The 20,093-nt window shown below is 33.7% G+C and overlaps 1 protein-coding gene across 1 annotated transcript in view; it reads left to right on the forward strand.

The window, feature by feature from the left end:
- The window catches only part of STPG2 (sperm tail PG-rich repeat containing 2), a 318,597-nt gene extending 298,704 nt beyond the window's left edge, over positions 1-19,893 (forward strand). The window contains exon 10 of the mRNA XM_035005555.1: positions 19,766-19,893. Within this exon, the coding sequence (XP_034861446.1) occupies positions 19,766-19,893 (128 nt within the window). The remainder of the gene's footprint in view (positions 1-19,765) is intronic.
- Positions 19,894-20,093: the final 200 nt, after the last annotated feature.

Raw genomic sequence — 20,093 nt, forward strand, 5'->3', positions numbered from 1 at the left:
CTATGGATTAAAGCATAAATATCATTTCAGCCAAGTTATTATAGCATTGCTTGAAAACTTATTTTATGGTGGCCTTTAATTTAGTAAGCTAGAGATACAAATTGATATGGTTTTATGTGTATACATTGTAACAATATATTGAAAGCTCAACAATAAATTTTTGGTACTGTCTGTAATTCTCATGAGTGTATCTGTTTCATAACTTTTTATTCAACCACACTTCATCTGTCATTATCAAATGACCATCTTTATAAAGAAAACTAAACCTGATGTAAAGGTTAAAACATTATGTAGATATGGACAACTGGAACATCCAAGAACTTTTAGAGAAAAAGATGAGGTACATAAACCCAAAAGATAAATTATCTCAAATGACAGTCATCTTCTCATACTACATTTTCTATAGAGGATTAGAAATCCAGATGTTAAGATTAACTCTTTATTTTTCAAACAAGTATTGAATTGCAATGTAATTTTGAGAACCTTCATTTTGTTACTCTTAACTGCTATTTAATTGACTCAGAAATATTTTGTAAAGGTAAAATCATATGCACATACAGTATGAGCTTTTCCCAAGTTTTCATAGCTGCTTTTAATCTAGGTTCACTGAACAATATAGTTCTGTATAAATCAGCATAAAACATTTTATTCATTCAAGTTTTTGCTAAGTTCTGATAGAAGACATTGTGTTTGGGGCGCCTGGGTGGCTCAGTAGTTAAGCGTCTGCCTTTGGCTCAGGTCATGGTCCCGGGGTCCTGGGATCAAGCCCTGCATCAGGCTCCCTGCTCCGCGGGAAGCCTGCTTCTCCCTCTCCCACTCCCCCTGCTTGTGTTCCCTCTCTCGCTGTATCTCTCTCTGTCAAATAAATAAATAAAAAATCTTAAAAAAAAAAAAGGAGACATTGTGTTTTCCCATAGATATTAAGATAACAGCTTTTCTGACATTTTATTTATGACAATCTTAATTTTACTAAAAATCTTTCATGGTAAAAGTGTTTAATGAGATATATCAAGCTATGATATTTGTAATTGTAGCATAGTTTAATGGCCTTGTGAATATATGAGGTGGTTTTATGAAATCAATTGACTAAAGGGAAAATGAAGAAGAAAAAAAACTTTTTAAAATATCTTTTGTACAGAGATTAACACATAATTTTATAGAATGATTTAAAAAGGAATAAAATTAAATATGCCATAATTGCTCTTTATTGATGTGAATTTGATGTATTGGGCCAATTAAAGACACTTTTCTTTTTTTTTTTTAAAGATTTTATTTATTTATTTGAGAGAGAGAGAGACAGCGAGAGAGGGAACACAAGCAAGGGGAGTGGGAGAGGGAGAAGCAGGCTCTCCGCTGAGCAGGAAGCCCGATGTGGGGCTCGATCCCAGGACCCTGAGATCATGACCTGAGCCGAAGGCAGACGCTTAACGACTGAGCCATCCAGGCGCCCTAAAGACACTTTTCTATACAATTTTATTCTTATTTTTGTGCAGAGGGCTCTGAAAGATCAGGTAAGGATGACTTAAATTTGACTGAAAGCAGTTCTGGCATAGGCCCTAGTTCTGAAGTGTCAATATAAGTTCACAAATCATACCATATTGTAGGTACATTTCTTAAACCTGTTCTTATTTATTTATTTATTTATTTATTTATTTATTTATTATTTTTTAAAGATTTTATTTATTTATTTGACAGAGAGAGAGATAGCTAGAGGAGGAACACAAGCAGGGGGAGTGGGAGAGGGAGAAGCAGACTCCCCGCCTAACAGGGAGCCCGATGTGGGGCTCTATCCCAGGACCCTGGAATCATGACCTGAGCCAAAGGCAGATGCTTAACAACTGAGCCACCTAGGCACCCCTTAAACCTGTTCTTAAACCATTTCTTGGTAGCTTGTTTTTAGATTAAGTGAATAGGTGATTTTATAAGGAACTATTTCTACAAGTATCAACTCAGCATTACCTAAGAAAAATAGAAATTTCATTGGTAATTGGAGTAACACTTTTAAAAGCACTATATTGCTCTTTTATGTGAAGAACAGATGGTAAAGTAGAAAAAGGAATTTATTGGAGTCTTCCATTTGAACCTTACAATTTTATTTAATTTTCTGAACATAGTAATAATCAGCTCAAACAAGAGAACTATTATTAAAATTTAAAAATGAACTATTTCGGTAAATGTTTAATAAAGTTAAAAAATATTTGTGGAAATTTAATATACATGAATAAGGAGATAATACTGCTCTCTCTACTCCACTCCCCCATCCTCCAACAATTAAAGAGCTATCTGATATCAAGATAAGGCTACACAGTAATTACCTAGGGGCTTATTCTACTCCATTTGGAATAGTACATACTATATATCCTGAGTAGAATAGATAAGTTGTTTAGTATACTGTATAGGAAATAATGTTGTAGAAAAAGAAAAAAAAAGAATACCATCTAAGAAGTCATTTTCATTATTCTTGTATATATGGGAAGATGAGTGGTTCAAAGGTCTTCTGAAACACAGTTCTGGTCCTACCATTTCCAAGCTTACCAACATTTCATGGCTACCTGTTGACTATTATATAAGTGCAAAGACTTCAACTTACATATTTTGGCCGCGAACTTTCCATTCTAATCTTCTCCATTCTCCACTCCCCCTCTTAAAGTCTTCTATTGTATCATCTAATGAAATTACACTATTCAATTTCCAAACCATACCTCATGATCTGTTATATAAAGAAATTGTGTATGTTGTTTCCTTCACCTGGGAATAGTTTGTACCTGCTTAACAAAATTCTGCTCATTTTCTAGGCCTATCTCAAATGTCTTCTTTTATGAAATCTTTTCTGATTCTGCCACCCAGATGAAATTTTCTCTTTTAGAGCCCCATAGAACTAATAGTACTAATCTTATTCTATCTTACAGTATAGGCATATATGCATTTGTCTCATCTCCCATTTCCACTCTACTGGTATTTCCTTGAGGTAGGGCTTTGTTATTTTTCCTCTTTGTATCCCCTGTAGCACCAAGATGCTAAATGAATTAGGACCGTATTGAACAGAAGATGTAAGATAATGAGAGTCTTCCTTAACTTTGGTTTCTACAGATTAGCCTTCCACAATATAGAATCAAAGATCAACTATTAATAAGTGATTCAAGCTCTGAGTAGTTTGGAAACAAATGATCATATCTTTGGTTTATCATAGTCTTCCAAAATAATGATTTAAAATTTAGATTTTCTTGGTTGTATAAATGAGATTAAGTCAATGTAAACAAGCCAATAGTCAAGATGTAAACATTTCTCCAAAGCTTGGAACTGAGTGTATTTCATCTGATCTCAAAAATAACCACTTTGTGCAATTGCACAATTCTAGGTGGAGGATAATAAGTAACCTTTTGGGCAACATCAATCTAAAAGAATGGTTATTGTTCATAATGCAATCAAAATGTAGTTTTTAGCTCTTGATTCTCTGTGCTTCATACCTTAAAAAGAAACAAAACAATACTCTACTTTTATCAAAAAAAATTGGGTAGCTTTTCTTACTATCTCTCTTTCAATTTATGCCTGAAACAAAAAGATACTTTAAAACAAATCGACTGTATGAGGGATATGTTTCTGGACATTTGTGATGAATCTTATCAGTCTTGTCTGGTTTCTTTAAGTATTTTTCCTGTGGCCTTTTACCTAAATTCCTTCTCTGCTCTACACCTTAAGAGGGTTTATTATGTTGGAGGCAGCCTGGTTTTGAATCTTCCATCTGTGGGCTAGTTGCAGTTCACCTCACACATCTTGTTCAGTGTTTCAAGCTCCTGGTTATATAGGAAAGGAAAGGACTTCCCCCCCCCAAAATTGGAGTTTGCGAAGTCACAGTATTATCACACAGAACATATCTAATATCAGTTTCTGACACATTTCTACTTCAATAATGGTTGACAAAATTAATCTAATACTGAAGTTCCAGCTGAATCACCCATCTAGGTAGCTTCATCAAAATAAAAGGAGCTATAATGACACAAGTTATATCCCATTCTCCAACTTTGAAAAGTAATCGAAGTCATATAATATATTCTTCCCCATCATCTACCAGCATCCATCAGATCTTCCTCTGACTCTTGATAACAGGTGCTTTCTTTCCAGAAATTAGTTAAAGGCACAAGCCCTTAGAAATTAAATGAAGATTTTAAGATCTAAAGTTATGCACTATTTTCTCTTTCCTCAGTTGGGCCTAAGAATTCTGTCTCTCTTTTTCTGTCACACACACACACACACACACACACACACACACACCCTCAACAGGTTTCTTTAATAAGTTCTCCAGAAGATATTTACAGGGATAAAGTATTTTTTCTTTTCTTGGTTATATTTTGGATATTTTTCTGTTGCCTAACCATGCTGTAATCTTTCCATAGGGTCTGCTGAGAAATTTGCTCAGGTTGTATAATTCCAACTGAGCTTTTCTCTCATGCAGCTTTTTTCCCCCCCTCAGTTCTGGGTGGCTGCGTCAACAGGTATGCTCAGATTTTAAAGTGACTCTGTTTCCTGGGCCAAGTAAGCCTTTCACCAAGGTTAGATCCTGACTTTTGCTCTGAGAGGATCATGAATAAATTATTCTGGCCATATATGAGAGGAACTGAATAAATTGTCAAGGTAATAGCAACTTGGAAGGTTACTTCTACACGTAGATTTCTCGGACCTAAAAGCAAACAATTTCTACCTCCTATTTCAGTGAGATTTTTTTTCTTCCTATGAAAATTAAAAAATACTAATTAAAGATATCATTGATGGAATGGAAGGCCATTTTTAAACCAATATTTATAAATAAATTAACTTCTTAACCTCAAAGTAGCTCATTTTTCTCAGTATTCATCTTTGGTTTTGCTATACCATATAATAATTCTATTGTACAAATTTCAGATAGACTAGAGCTATTATCTAATTTTTTTTTTGATTAGAGAATAGAGAGATTGAAGAGAATATAAATGAGTAAGTTTCTTGCAGCTGTGGCCAATTATAGAGAATACCATTCACTACTGATGGAATTCTTTGGTTCATACTCTGTGGTTATCTGAAGATATTACATGCTGAAACTGATGACGTTATTGTCTGGTTAGATAATACTATGCATTGTTAAAGATGACTGATTATGCAAACTGAGGAATACAGTTCCATAATATCCAAAACTAAAGATGATATAAATGGCTTTTAAATGTGAGCTATTTAACCATAATTTACTTTGAATTTTTAATAACAATAGAAAAAAATGTCTTACTGTAATTTTGTCTCTGCTTTCATTTGTGCTTTTAACCAACACTATAGCTAAGATTTCAATTACAGTTTCAGAATTAGTACATTGAAAATGATGCTAGAAATTGGGGGACCAAGGTGCCTTCCTAGAAATTAAAATTTTTCTAAATATGTTTTGCAAACATTAGCTCTATAAGAAAATTGTGGAAAGAAAAGGGAAGTCATGAGCAAACATATGCGATGGAAAATGCACACATTGTATTGATCTTTTGTTATGTATGAATTAGAATATTACAGGCTCTGTCATGACCTGCAATAAAGAAAACTTTTAACTTCGTTCAATTCAAGTTACTTCAAATTTATTTGACCAGGGAACACTTTATATGTGTGCTAGCAAGTAAAATTCATTCATATGTGAAGATATCAACACACTTAATATATGCCTAATATATTTATTTATACAATTTTACCTTTCAATGGTATTTTATTGTAGAAACCAAGGTATAGATAATTATGTATTTTTCATATGTATCTTTTCCTTCTGATGACTTGGTGAATTTTAAATATAAAAACTCAGATATTTCAGTCTGAAGCGTATCTCCCTTCTTTTCAGAATTTTGTTTCTACGCTGAAAAACATAGTTCTAGAAACAAAAGCTACAGAAGCCATGTGTATGTGTATGTATATATACACTTGATATGTATAATACATGCACATGATAGCAAAGTTATATAGAAAAGCTTAGAGAAAAGCAAATAGATTTTGACTCATTCTTTCCCTTTACCAGAGACAAACTTTTAGGTTTAGAACCTATATAAAGTTAAAGACTTTACTTGTATTGATAGTCTTCTAAGTTTTTGTTTTTTAAGCACAAATAGAAAAATTTAATTAAGATAGTAATTCTTCAGCTCTCTATTAAAGTACTTTTTAAACACTACAGTACACAAAGTGAAAACTCCTTAGAATGCACTGCTTCCAAAACTCTTCTTGTCTGTTCCCTGTTCATTTATCTTTGCAATGCTCTGCCCATCACCCTCTACTTTTTAAATTACTCAACAGTGAAACAAGTGAAATGCAAGGATTAATTTTCTTTCTGTGGTTCCAATGCCATGATCATTAGGCTTTTCAAACTGGATATTCTTCTCATAAAAGTAATATGGAGTCTCTCTTTTACATTCCATTAGTTGTTTAAATTTTTCCACATTTTAATTAGCTTCATATTTTATACTATAGCTTTCTTATATAGTTATCTGAAATTATCTTTTAAAAAATTGTGGTGAAATACACATAACATAAAATTTACCATTGTAACCATTTTTAAGTGTACAGTTCAGTGGTATTAAGTGCATTTACATTGTTGTGGAGCCATCACCACCATCCATCCACACAACTCTTTTCATCTTGCAAAACTCGTAACTCCCTGCATTAAACAACAGCTTCCCCTCCAGCTCCTGGCAACCACCATTTTACTTTCTTTCCCTATGAATTTGACTACTCTGGGTACCTCAGATAAATGGAATCATACAAATTATCTTTCTTTTTTTCTTGTGTTGGTTATTATTTTATCCAAAGTTGCAATCACACTTTTTTTCTTTCTTTTTTTTTTTTAATCTGTGGCCCTCTTTATTTTAGCTCCATTGATCTCTTTTTTTGCATGCATTGGTTTTCCTAAAAGACTGGTGTATATTAGTCCTGGACTTTCATTTTATTGAAATGGTGGCAGGACTTTATATTTCAAAACATCTTCAATTTTTTCATACATTGTCTTATTTTGCTTCATTGTCTTCTAACATCCAGTTTTGTTGATGCAAATAAAGTAAGATAGCATTTCGAATTTTTTTTTTTCCTTTGTAGGGGGACTTGCCTTCTGTCTTCTTTTCTGTTGAAACATTTAGGATTTGTTTTTTTATTTTTTTATCTCCAGTGTTTTCTATTTTCTCTTTCTGGAAACTCTGGATTTGGACCTACCAGATTTTTTTTTTTAAATGTCTCTTTACTTTTCTATCATATTCTCTCTCTCTTTCTCCTTTTGCTTTATCTTCTGCAAAGTGTTTTTCCCCCCCTTTGGCTATTTTTCTCATCTCATTAAGTTTTCTATAGTAATAGTTATGTGCTCTTAGAATACATTCTTGTTCTCTGTTTTTTGTTTTATAGATGCAATATTATTATAAATGTATTTTATATTATTTATTTAATTTTTAAAGTTATATTTTTTCCCTAAAGAATCTCTTTCTCCTCTAGGGTCAGCTTTTAAATTTATTTTGGTCTTTGTCTTTCATGTTGCTAGCTCCTGTCATATGTCTGGTGGACTTCGCAGTCTGTTCATACATGTAAAACAAACAAAAAAAGACTATCTATTTTGAGTACTCTTTGGATGCACCAATATAAGTAGTACTATTCTCTTCTCTTTTTTAACAACATTTCTGATTTGAAACTTTGTCTTGTTTGTTGAGGGCAGCAATATGTTGAATAGTGGGCTTTGCTTTAGGATGAATAAATAGAACAGCTTACTTCCCTCTCTCAAGAGTACCTCACCCTCACTTCCGTGTGCTCTTTTCTCTTAAATGCCAGCATGAGGCATGGAAGAGGGTGATGGGCAGAACACTGCATCTTAAACTGCTTAGCCATCTAATAGCAAAGGTAAATCAAAAAGGCCAGAGATAAGAAGAGTTTTGGTAGCAGTGCATTCCAAGGTGTTTCCATTTTTCTGTACTATACCATTTAAAAAACACTTTATGGGCACCTAGGTGGCTCAGTGGGTTAAGCATCTGCCTTTGATTCAGGTCATGATCCCAGCGTCCTGGGATGGAGCCGCACTTGGGTCTCCCTGCTCAGTGGGGAGTCTGCTTCCTCCTCTCCCTCTGACCCCCCCCACTTGTGCTCTCTCTCTCTCTCTCAAATAAATAAATAAATAAATAAAATCTTTAAAAAAATTTAAAAATACTTTAATAAAGAGCTATAGAAATAATACCTATTTGTGCTTAAAAAACAAAAACTCAGAAAACTATCAAAACAAGTAAGTAATTTGATAAAGGTTATACAATTAAAACCCACAGTAAATGTTATTATTATTATTTTTTTTTTTAGTAAATGTTATTTTTGAAGGAAGGAAGGAAGGAAGGAAGGCAAGGATACCCACTATTACCATACTTTCTTAACAAAGTAGGTGGTTCATGCCAATACCTAAGGACAGAAGAACTACAAGGATTAAAGGAGATAAAATTATCTGTAATGTATGGTGATTAACATAACATAATAAAATAAAAAAAATAATAAAATAAATCAGCAGCTAAAAAAAATTATCTTTAATTTCAGATTATAGCAACATATAGCAAAACAACTTTTGAAAATCCAGGAACTACTAAAACTAATAAGAAATTTTAGCATATTTGCTAGATATAAGAATGACATACAGGGGCGCCTGGGTGGCTCAGTTGGTTAAGCGACTGCCTTCGGCTCGGGTCATGATCCTGGAGTCCCGGGATCGAGTCCCACATCAGGCTCCCTGCTCAGCGGGGGGTCTGCTTCTCCCTCTGACCCGTTTCCCTCTCGTGCTCTCTGTCTCTCATTCTCTCTCTCAAATAAATAAATAAAATATTAAAAAAAAAAAAAAAAGAATGACATACAGAGGGGCGCCTGGGTGGCTCAGTCATTAAGCGTCTGCCTTTGGCTCAGGTCATGGTCCCGGGGTCCTGGGATCAAGCCCCGCATCGGGCTCCCTGCTCGGCGGGAAGCCTGCTTCTCCCTCTCCCACTCCCCCTGCTTGTGTTCCCTCTCTTGCTGTGTCTCTCTCTGTCAAATAAATAAATAAAATCTTAAAAAAAAAAAAAGAATGACATACAGAATCTGTAACATTTCTCTATACTAGCAGTGATCATGTATAAAAAAATAATAAAAGTAAGTACAACTCCCAAAAGGAACAAAAGTTTTCCATAAAGAGAACTTTTAAATTCTAATAATGGACAGAGATAATGGTCTGAATAAATGAGGAACTAATTTTAGGCTCTTGAATGGGATGATTTTATATAAGGAAGATACCAGTTTTCCCTATTTTAATCTGTTAATGTAATATCACTTAATATTCCAGTTGGACTTTTTGAAGAAATTGATAAACACAGTAAAGTTTATGTAAAAAAATAAACAAAACAAGAAACCCAAAGAGAAAATGGGCAAAGCATATGAAATTATTTTGTAGTCAGCATTGATTATTGCTTATTTTATTCTTCTCTATAGAAATTCAACCTATTCCAGAAAGACTCATATTCCTCCTTCTTAAAACTCATTTATTTTTATGTTACTACCATAAGAGTATAAAAATGAATGTTAATGTTTTTAAATTTCAGGGAATAACAATTATCATAACAGAGCAAAAATAAACTCCCCTAAAAAGTCTGGCAATTATATGACAAAAACATAGGACTCTGACTTCAATGATAAAGTTCTCTTAAAAAGACTCATTGGAGTTACAATTATCAAGTCATTTCTAAGGAAAGAATAAATGCATTTTACAAAACAAATTGGCATGGGAAATAATCAGGTATCAGGTTTCGTCTAAGTGTAGAACTCACTATTTCCCCTCAAGGCTTAAACAAATATTACATGAATGAGGGCTCTTATAAAATGTTATGTTTTGAAATAGATTTCATTAATGGTTTCTAGTGATAATTTATTTCTCCCTTTATGCACAAGTCTCTTCTCATACTAATAATGGATAGCTTATTTGCATATAAATAGATTTCAATATTTGCAGAAGCAGAGACCAAATATGTTTCTTTTTCTCCCTCTGGACATTGTTAAACAGATAAAAAAAGAAAAAAAGAAGAAGAAGAGGGGAAGAGGATACTGCAATAATTAGCAATGAGGAATTATAATAATTTTCTTGCCCCCAAATTTTTGCAGGCAACTTTCTTTGGTGTTTTTATTGGTAGACTTCATTTTGAAGGTTTAGACCTCTATTAAAATAATAAAAAAAAAGAATCTGCAGTTTTCTCAGTGATGCTCTTTGGTATACCTATGGCTCAGATGAAAACAACAAAGCAGCTTGATATTGGTTATTGAAATGTTTACTATGGCCCTCTGGGTATCTTCTTCTAATTAGTTTTTACTGTTTCTGATGAGGGAGTATGTTCCATTCTAGATAAGGTAAATGCCACTTCTGTGACAATATTGCTTAATTAAATAAATCCTTTGTTTTTGAGATAACAAGTTGCATGCTTGTGATTAAGAGAATATTTTGTTCCTTTCAGTTAAAAAATGTACAGATGCCAATTTTTCAGTTATCATATGGTTAAAAGTACCAAATCTTCAAAAAAAATTCATTATAGAACATATGTCCTCCCTAAATATAATAAGAAAGTCTTTTAAGCCTACTTTCATTATAACTCACAGTAGACATTAGTAAAGAAAGAACAATTAAATCAGTGCTTTTTAAAGATATCCACTTGATATTTAGCTCCTTGACTTTCAGTGTTTGAAATAGGATATGTTTCTGTATTATGGTTCTTTAAGTGAGTAAGGGGCATCGTCTTATGGTACACTTGGTGTTTTTAAGTAATTCCTTCAGGAAATTAAGATAACAGCTGCTTTCTGGTAGGTTCAATATCTATTAATAAGTGTGTCTTTCTGACCAGCAGAGGTCACTCAGTGTAAAGTGAATAATGACTTTAGCTTTCAAAAAAGACTGTAAACGTGACCATTCTATTTGAGCAATTTTATTTTACTTGATTTCTGTTTCTTGCATAAATCCTATTTTCATCCCTTGTTATACATGCTTGCTTAGGTGAGTGAGGCAGTTCCTCGGGGTCCAAGACCTTTCCAAACCTGAAGCCAAAAACATTCTGAAAGAAATAGTAAAGATGCTGTATTTAAATGTGTCATTTTGAATATTATACAGATCTTTTCTACCAGTTAAAAAAATAAGAGAGAACAAGTCCTTCAGAGAACATGACACATTGTATTCCGCCACAGAGAGGCAGCCTTCACCAAAAGATGGGACTTAGGGCTGTTTGGTTTCTAGGAAAACAGCATTTAACTCTCGATTTTTAAAAAATCGTTGTTTGTAACAGGTTTCAAAAGTAGCAGGATGTGGCATCCTTGACAGCTAGTGATGTGACAATATGGAGATTTGAAGACAATTTGATTTTTAGAATTGTGGTATTTTTGTTTTCCTTAAATGTGTATGTACTTATAAATTTAAAAATATAGGTATAAAATCAAAATTACATCCTTATGGTATACTAATGAATTAATAATCCAAGAACAAAATCCCTAAATTTATCATATAGACCCCAATTTATTCCATCTTCTAGACCTTATTCACCTTTTATAGAAATGTCATGTTCACGTGAAAGCATAACATTCTCATTTAATTAAGATAACATTTGTTTGGCCAATTTGATATTTATGGAAAATGCTAGAGATAGCTAAAGATTAAGAAGGAAGTGTGAAGTAGAAAAGAGTTGTTAAAATCATAGAGCCAGTCACAGCTTAGCTATTAACTCAGTTCCCTGGAAAATTTAAATGGTCTTATTTTCCTTTCTTTGAGGGAAGTTCCAAGGATGTAAAGTGGTTGAATGATGTGTCCTTACTCACTGTGTGGCTTTGAGGAACTCTTCTGGGCCATTTTGTCCTCCTTTCCACAGGAGGAAACAAAAACTTAACAAGTTTTAGAGAATTTATAAAGGTCACATGGCTAGTATACAGAAATCTTGAATTTAAATTTTGGTTTAAGATTTATTCTGGGGGTGCCTGGGTGGCTCAGTAGGCTAAGCATCCAACTCTTGGTTTCGGCTCAGGTCATGATCCCAGGGTTCTGGGATTGAGTCCCACATCAGGCTGCCTGCTCTGCAGGGAGTCTGCTTCTCCCTCTCCCCCTCGCCCTACTCGTTCTCTAAATCTCTCTCTCTCTCTCTCAAATAAATAAATAAAATCTTTAAAAAATTATTTATTCTGGAAAACAGTAGACTAAAATAAAATAGAGATGTGAATATACTTATACTTCACAAAATTTCATCTTCCATGATCATGAAATAAGTTTTGCACCTTTGGCCCAAAATTGAAATAGTGTGACATGGCCATAACAGAATTCATAATGTGTTAAAAGATATACATTAAAAAAGTAAATCTCTGGGGGCACCTGGGTGGCTCAGTCAGTTAAGCGGCTGCCTTCTGCTCAGGTCATGATCCTGGGGTCCTGGGATCAAGTCCCAGGAGTGGCTCCCCGCTCAGTGGAGAGCCTGCTTCTCCCTCCCCCTCTGCCTGCCACTCTGCCTACTTGTGCTCTCTCTCTATCTCTCTGTCAAATAAATAAATAAAATCTTTAAAAAAAAAAAAGTAAGTCTCTGGTGATGGGTGTTAAAGAGGGCATGTACTGAATGGAGCACTGGGTGTTATAGGCAAACAATGAGTCGTGGAACACTACATCCAAAACTAATGATGTAATGTATGGTAATTAACATAATAAAATAAAAGAAAATAAAAATAAAAATAAAGATGATTCCAGTGCAAAAAAAAAATAAAATAAAAAGTAAGTCTCGGGGCGCCTGGGTGGCTCAGTCGTTAAGTGTCTGCCTTCGGCTCAGGTCATGATCCCAGGGTCCTGGGATCGAGTCTCACATCGGGCTCCCTGCTCGGCAGGAAGCCTGCTTCTCCCTCTCCCACTCCCCCTGCTTGTGTTCCTGCTCTCGCTATCTCTCTCTCTGTCAAATAAATAAATAAAAATCTTAAAAAAAAAAAAAAAGTAAGTCTCTTTCCTAACACTGCCAGTCTCTTACTAATCTCTCAGGCAATGATTATTCTAAATAATTTACAGACATTTATGTGATATATCATCTAAATATCATTTTCACATTGTAAATAAAAATAAGACCTTAAGGAATCCATTTTTTGCATAGACAATTACTGGGAAAGAAAGTAAAATGAAAAGAAAATAATTAAAATGCTTAAGGTCACAAGAATAGATTCTAGTTGACTCAAAAACAGACTCTTCTTTCTTTGGTTTGGCTTAGTTCAGCTCAGTAGGCATTGATGGAAGCTCTACAATAAGCATGCCCTGAGGCATAAGAGATTCAGATATATTCTGGAGAAATGATAGTCTCATCCATAATTTCATAAGGTTTTTTTCCTCTGGATAACTAATTCTTGAGATTATTTGAGAAAAAAAATTTTGATGTTTAGATATATTTGCTAATTGCTACATATTAAATTGTAGTTTAGAGGTCTAAAGCAATGGGATTTGTTAAAATTTTGTTCTCTTGGTTCCACTTTCAGAGAATATGATTTATTATTTTGGCATGAATCCAAGGAATCTACAGTCTGACACTAATCTGGGTGATTCTGATGGCCATGGTCCATGCACTACACTTTGGGAAAGATTAATTTAAATTATATGGTGCTGAATATAATCCTCTTTGTTTTTTAGTCATGATATTTCAAGCCATAGAACAAGTTCAGCCAGAGGCCAGGGGACAAACACGTCCACAGCTATGGAAGGGCTATGAATAGGCTCCGTGGGTCGTGGGTATTAAAGCTGGTTGAGGAAACCATTTACTATTTGGAAATAAACACTTAATATAAACAAATCCCACTGTTATTTGTCTTGGTTAAAATTAACTAGTGGTAGTTGATGGGAAGGCTTGCAAGGGAAGAATTCTGCTGAATTCTAGTAGCCTGCTATTATTCCATGAAGTTATGGCAATAGAGTTAGAGAATATTTGTATTACATGATCACTGGAGCAGAGTGAGCAGAGAACCTGTAAGGTGAAGGAAAAAATCTTGTCTAGATTTAAATCTTGGTCTAGATTTAAGTTTACTGAAAAAGAGCAAGAAGCTTTCTAAGATATTCGATGGTTAACCTAATAGTTTTTGTTTAATCTCTGATGAATGTAAGTAAAACATTTGCACATCAAAGCACAAAACCCATTTTTATCTTTTACTTAATCTATAAAATGTTTGTTTTAAGGTACAGAAATTTATTCATTTAAGTTGCAAATAAACATCTTAACCTTTGTTTAACTGGCTTGTCACTATATTTATCATGTAGGCTCCTCTTCCAGAAAACTCTAAACTCTGTGAGTCTAGCTTTATTATAGCAGAGCTATTCAGAGAAAAATTCAAATCTAAACACAATTAGGAGCCTAACAATTTTTAGTAAATTAAAGCAAATGGCAAATAGTTACATTTTAAAGTGGTAAAAATTAGCCATTTGAATATTTTTGAAAAAGATCATTTATTTTCTATCTTTCTTAAAGAATTTAGCTTGCTTAATATTAATCAAATGTTCAAAATAAATTTGGTGTTTATATTTAAAGAACTCCAATCACTTAATCTATGACCTGCTGTGCTTTACAAAGATATAGCATTGTCGTGATTTTTACATATAATATTCAGAGATAAGTGCCAGTTTTAGACGGAATACCTTACTAATTCAGCTTTAATTGAATGTTAAAATAATGATGGGGATGTAAGAGGACTTGGAATATATGCTGAGACTTACTCTAGTTTTTTGCTTAGATCATTTTCTTGGCATTCTATCTCCAAATATTTAAATAGGAACAGCGGGATGTAAAAACCAAAATTCAGTTATGAAAGGAAAATTTGCTACTCTGCCAGGCCAGTTGTGAGGTATTTTATTTACCTTGAAAACAACTTTATATTTCATTGATTATTTGATTACTTTGTTCACTCATCAATAAAAATCACTCATGTGTTACATATTTATATACTACCTACTCAAAGTAGGAGTAGGTGAAAAATGATCATCCTCCCTTCCAGCTGGTTCCTAAATTTATACAGAAAGTGTATTATACCTCTCGATTTACAAGACTAATGAAAGTCATTCAAATTTGCATAATGTACTTATCAGAGCAGGATCAGTTCAAAGACTTCATTTGATAGGACTTATGGATGTACATTTTGTTAAGAATTTCATTAGAATGTATTTAGAAGTACATGGATAAACAGACATTGCTGTCTGAAGATATATTTTAGTCAAGCCAAATCTATCTGATTTTGTATTTCCACGTCATAACAGTGATGGCCCTATTCCTTAGTCAATGCTAGGAACACATGTTTTAACAGGTGGATGATTTAGGTAGACTCCAACTCATGCAATTCTCAATTTACTTAGGTTGGAGTGCATTATAATAGACCATGTCTTAGGGACTGAGTTGGCAATAATTCTTAGATACTCTATAGTAATTTTAAGATATCAACCTCAAGTGTTTAAGATCTTAAAACATGTAATTCCCATTTTGTTTTTGATCAGAAACGTTAACAGGATGGTAAAACACACATGGAATTTTGGTTAAAATTTTATGCATTATTGAGACTCTTGTCTGGTTTTTCTCATCACCTATAAGCTCAATTTATAGTTGTTTGGTCATAGTCTGAATTGCCATTTCATTACCTCACATCTTAGAAGCAGGAGAAGAGCATTAAACCTAAATGTGGCTTTGACATTGATGATAATAGTTCCTTGTGTACTAATATTTTGTCTTAGCTATTATTTCATCTGTAGAGCTGAAGAATAAAATCAGCATGAGAAAATGTGTTCCATAAAAACTCAACTCTCTAAATGACACTTTACAGCCATGTGGTCCATTTTAATGAACAATTTCCTAGATGCTTTTTAATTCCTAAAGATATGCTCACACATGGGATGTTTACTTTTCAGTAGTCTTCTTTCAGCTTCACATGAAAAAAAAATGATTTGGTATTCATAAGCAAAATTCACTACATAATTTATAAATTTAAGCTCGTTATGAAGACAGCCATTTTTTAATCTGAGGTTTTGTAGCTTTATTTATAGAAATAGTTATTTCTGAGTCCACTCTAATGTACCAACATGATTTTTATTTTAAATTATTCATTATTCCTGTTCTCTCCCATTTTTGCCCTAGAGCATTGGTTGACATTTCATAGAGAGTTGGTTGGCATAGGCTGGAAAATATGTAATGATAAGAATCACCTGCTCTTGAATTCCCATTATATAATAGTCGTGATTCAGGCAGACTTTCCATAAGCGTTTGATTTGGAATGAGAAGTTTTCTTCTTCCATGACCTGTGATTAAAATGTAGCATTTTGGTAAATAAATAGAAGATAATTTCTGCATAATCTCTCCGTGAATCACAGCTGGTGAAGCAATGTAAATTTTTGACCTGTATTATATAAGCAGTAACATATGTAATTGGAAATATATTTTAAGATCAAGTACAATAAACTTTTTTTTAATGCTTTGTAGCTTAAAGTAAACTAAATGCTAACATGAAACAAGATGCATATTGAGAATTTTGCTTTACTTAATGCTCCTCGAAGGAATTCCAATAAAAGGAAATCCACTAAAACTACATTTGAATATTTTCTTTTAATGAGTTATCATCATGAAGGTAAATATTTATCAGTTGCTGTAGCATGATAGTAAGGACAGGGAATAGACTGTATTTCATTTCATAGTTGAAAATGAAATTTACTGATACAATAGTGTTTGGTTAATAGCCTTACCTGTTGCATTAACCTTTATACATCTTTATGGTTAAAGTTACAATTTTTAATTAATTGACTGTGGAATCATGTACCCAGTTCCTGATGATAAGTTTGTGTTCTTTTCTACATACTGCAGTAACTGATACATTTTCCCATGTGTAGTTTAGTTTGTAAATACATACATATCTATTTGTAAAGATATGTACGTATATGTACATTGTTTCTCTGCACTATGAATAGAAATTATATTATTCCAAAGTCATGCATGCAAGATGGCATTTGCTACAACACTTTGTCTTTTAGTAGATCAAGACAGTTGAGCTTCTTAGTCCATTCTGACTGCTATAACAAAAATGCTATAGACGGGGTAGCTTAAATAGTGTAAGTTTATTTCTCACAGTTACTGGAGTCTGGGAAATCCAAGGTCAAGATGCCCAAAGTGACATTTGAATTAGGGAGGGCCTTCCTCCTGACTTGCAGATAAACATCTGTATACACAGCAGAGAAAGAATGAGAATGAAAATAAATTCTCTCATGTCTCTTTTTGTAAGGGTGATAATCCCATCATGAGGGGCTCCACTCTTTGACCTGATTACCTTTTTTTTTTTTTTTAAGATTTTATTTATTTATTTGAGAGAGAACCAGAAAGAGAACAGAGAGGGGAGGGGCAGAGGAAGAAGCAGGCTCCCCACTGAGCAGGGAGCCTGATGCAGGGCTTGATCCCGTGACCCTGGGATCATGACCTGAGCCAAAGGCAGCTGTCTTAATGGACTGAGCCACCTACGTGCCTCCCCCAATTACCTTCTGAAGCCCTCATCTCCAAATATGATGATCACATTGGTGATTAGGGTTTTAATATATGAATTTGGTGGGGGGAGGCACAAACATTCAGTTCATAGCAGCTTCCCACAAGGACTTTATAATTTTGGATATCTATCCTATTAATTGAATTGATGTTAGAAGGATTGAAATAGAGCCAAATCTCATCTTTTATTGTAAAATTTGAAGTATCTTATGTTAATGAAGCTAAATCCTTAAAAATGTTTCATGTGAATTTATCAATTCTAATATATTTTAGTTTTGAAAACATCTTCAGGGATCTGTTCTTCAAAGTGGTAGTTTTTAATTGCATGTATACTAGGGAGATGGAGGCATAATTTTTGTATTTTGCTAACATCTTTATATCTACTATTTCACCGTTTTTGTCCATTGTCAATATTCTGTCTCATGTTGTTCCTTCCTCTCTCCACACTTCTTCTCTCCACACTCTCTCTCCTTCCTCTCTCCCTCTAATTTAGTTTCATTCATCATCACTGTTCCACACACTCCACGCTGACCTGTCTGTGATGTCTCCTCTTGCAACATTTGATATAGTAAGACCTCTAAGCACTCTCTGGAAATAAAGGCTTGGCATGTGACAGATACTCAACAAGTATTGGTTAATATGTGAATGGAGAAAAGAAAAAACACTCTCCCTATTTTCTCTCTTTGATGTTGTACTAGCCGTATTCTACTCACTAGACTATTTCCTTCTTTGACTCTCCCTCTCCCTTCCTATGTGCAGCACCTCCAAGTTTCAGTCCTCAGTTATTAAATTTTCTCTGCCCATGTTCTTTCGCTTAAAGAAACTTCAACTATCACCTCTATGTGAATAACTCCTTTCCTTTTCCCCAGAACAGATTTCTCATGAGCTTCAATTATATATTTCCAGCTGTCTTCTGAACATTTCTATTTGGATATGCTGCCATCTTTTCAGAAAAAACTGGTTCAAAACCAAACACACGATGTTCCTCTTCAATGATATCTCTTCTGTGTTTTCTTATTTTTGTCACAATATTGCCTTTTTATTGGCCATTATTCATTTTTATTTTCTTCCAGTCACTATACATATTAAATATTTATTTCAACTCAGAAAATATTCTGAGTTCTTCTTCCTTTCCCTTAGCAATGTTAGTAAACTCCTTATTAGTGTCCCTAAAATAAACCATCAAGTCATCCCATCCTATAATGTACTGCCAAAGTTTATTTCATAAACTACCTCTTTCTTCATGAATCTCCTTTAGTGTAAAACCTTCAGGAGCTACCCACTACCAGTGGAATTAGTTTCCAAAAGCTTTTTTGTTATTTATTTATTTATTTATTTGTTTGTTTGTTTGTTTTTAAAGATTTATTTATTTTAGAGAGAGCACACATGCGTGCAAGAGTCGGGGGACGGGCAGAGGGAGAGAATCTCAAGCAGACTACCTGCCCCTGCTGGACTCCATCCCAGGACTCATGAGATCATGACCTAAACCAAAACCAAGAGTCAGATGCTTAACCGACTGAGCCACTCAGGTGCCCCTCCAAAAGCTTTAAAAAAATTATTAGACAATTTTAGTTAAAAAAATGTATATAGAACCCAAACAAAGAAGAGTAAATCTAAAGCTGTTTTGAATGAAAATAATTCAGGCTCCTATTTGGGCTTTACCTATACATTTTTCCCTAGGCACTTCTGTGGAATTCTGGGACACTTTAGAATACAATTTGAAACCTATTGGCTCTAATACAAAATCCTTATTTAGGGTTAGGCCCTAGTCCATTCAACCAGTTTGTTCATTACATCCAATCGTTCCATGTGAATTCCATCTTTTTACCTTGGCTTCTATCATGTTTAGCACCCAGAATGCTATTCAACTACTTTTTTGCTTCCTAAGTCTTATTCATATTTCCAAATGCATTTCAAGCACTACATCTTTGCTGAATTTATGAATGCCTTTTTAGGAAATAAAAGATTTGGTTGTCTTTTTTCATGATGTATATGTATCTTGGGAGGGTAGTGTTTTCTTTTTTGGGAAAATACTTCTGTATTACATTTAATTATTAGATAGACAAATGTCACTTTTTTGTGCTTATTATATTTCAAAACCCTAATCTGAATGATTTTAAGCATTCAAAAAAAATGGGTCCAAGACTGTTTGATGCTAAAATTATACATTAAGAGCACAAATCTAAGAATATGACCCAAATCAATAATTTTAACATACTTTATTATTTTCTACATTTGTTTTCTTTTAGGGCCTGCAACATATGATCCTGTTTTAAGGAAATCTTGCTCCATACCCTTATTTGTTAAAGCATCAAAGCGTTTTAAAGATTCCAAAGAGATTACTCCTGGTCCAGCGACATATGAGGTTTGTCAATAATATATCTCTTTTATCAGTAACAAAAGAATAGAATAATTTCCAGAAAGTACTGAAAATGTCTACATTTTTTATAGTCTACATGTTTTATTCATATTTGACTAATCAAAATCTTTTGGCTATGGAAGGCATTTTTAAAAAATTATTTATTTATTTGTTGAGCAAGAGAGAGCATGAGCTGAGGGGAGGGGCAGAGGGAGAGG

Source organism: Mirounga leonina, unplaced genomic scaffold (assembly GCF_011800145.1).
Source record: "Mirounga leonina isolate KUSES-001 unplaced genomic scaffold, KU_Mleo_1.0 Mir_129, whole genome shotgun sequence".
Taxonomy (NCBI): domain Eukaryota; kingdom Metazoa; phylum Chordata; class Mammalia; order Carnivora; family Phocidae; genus Mirounga; species Mirounga leonina.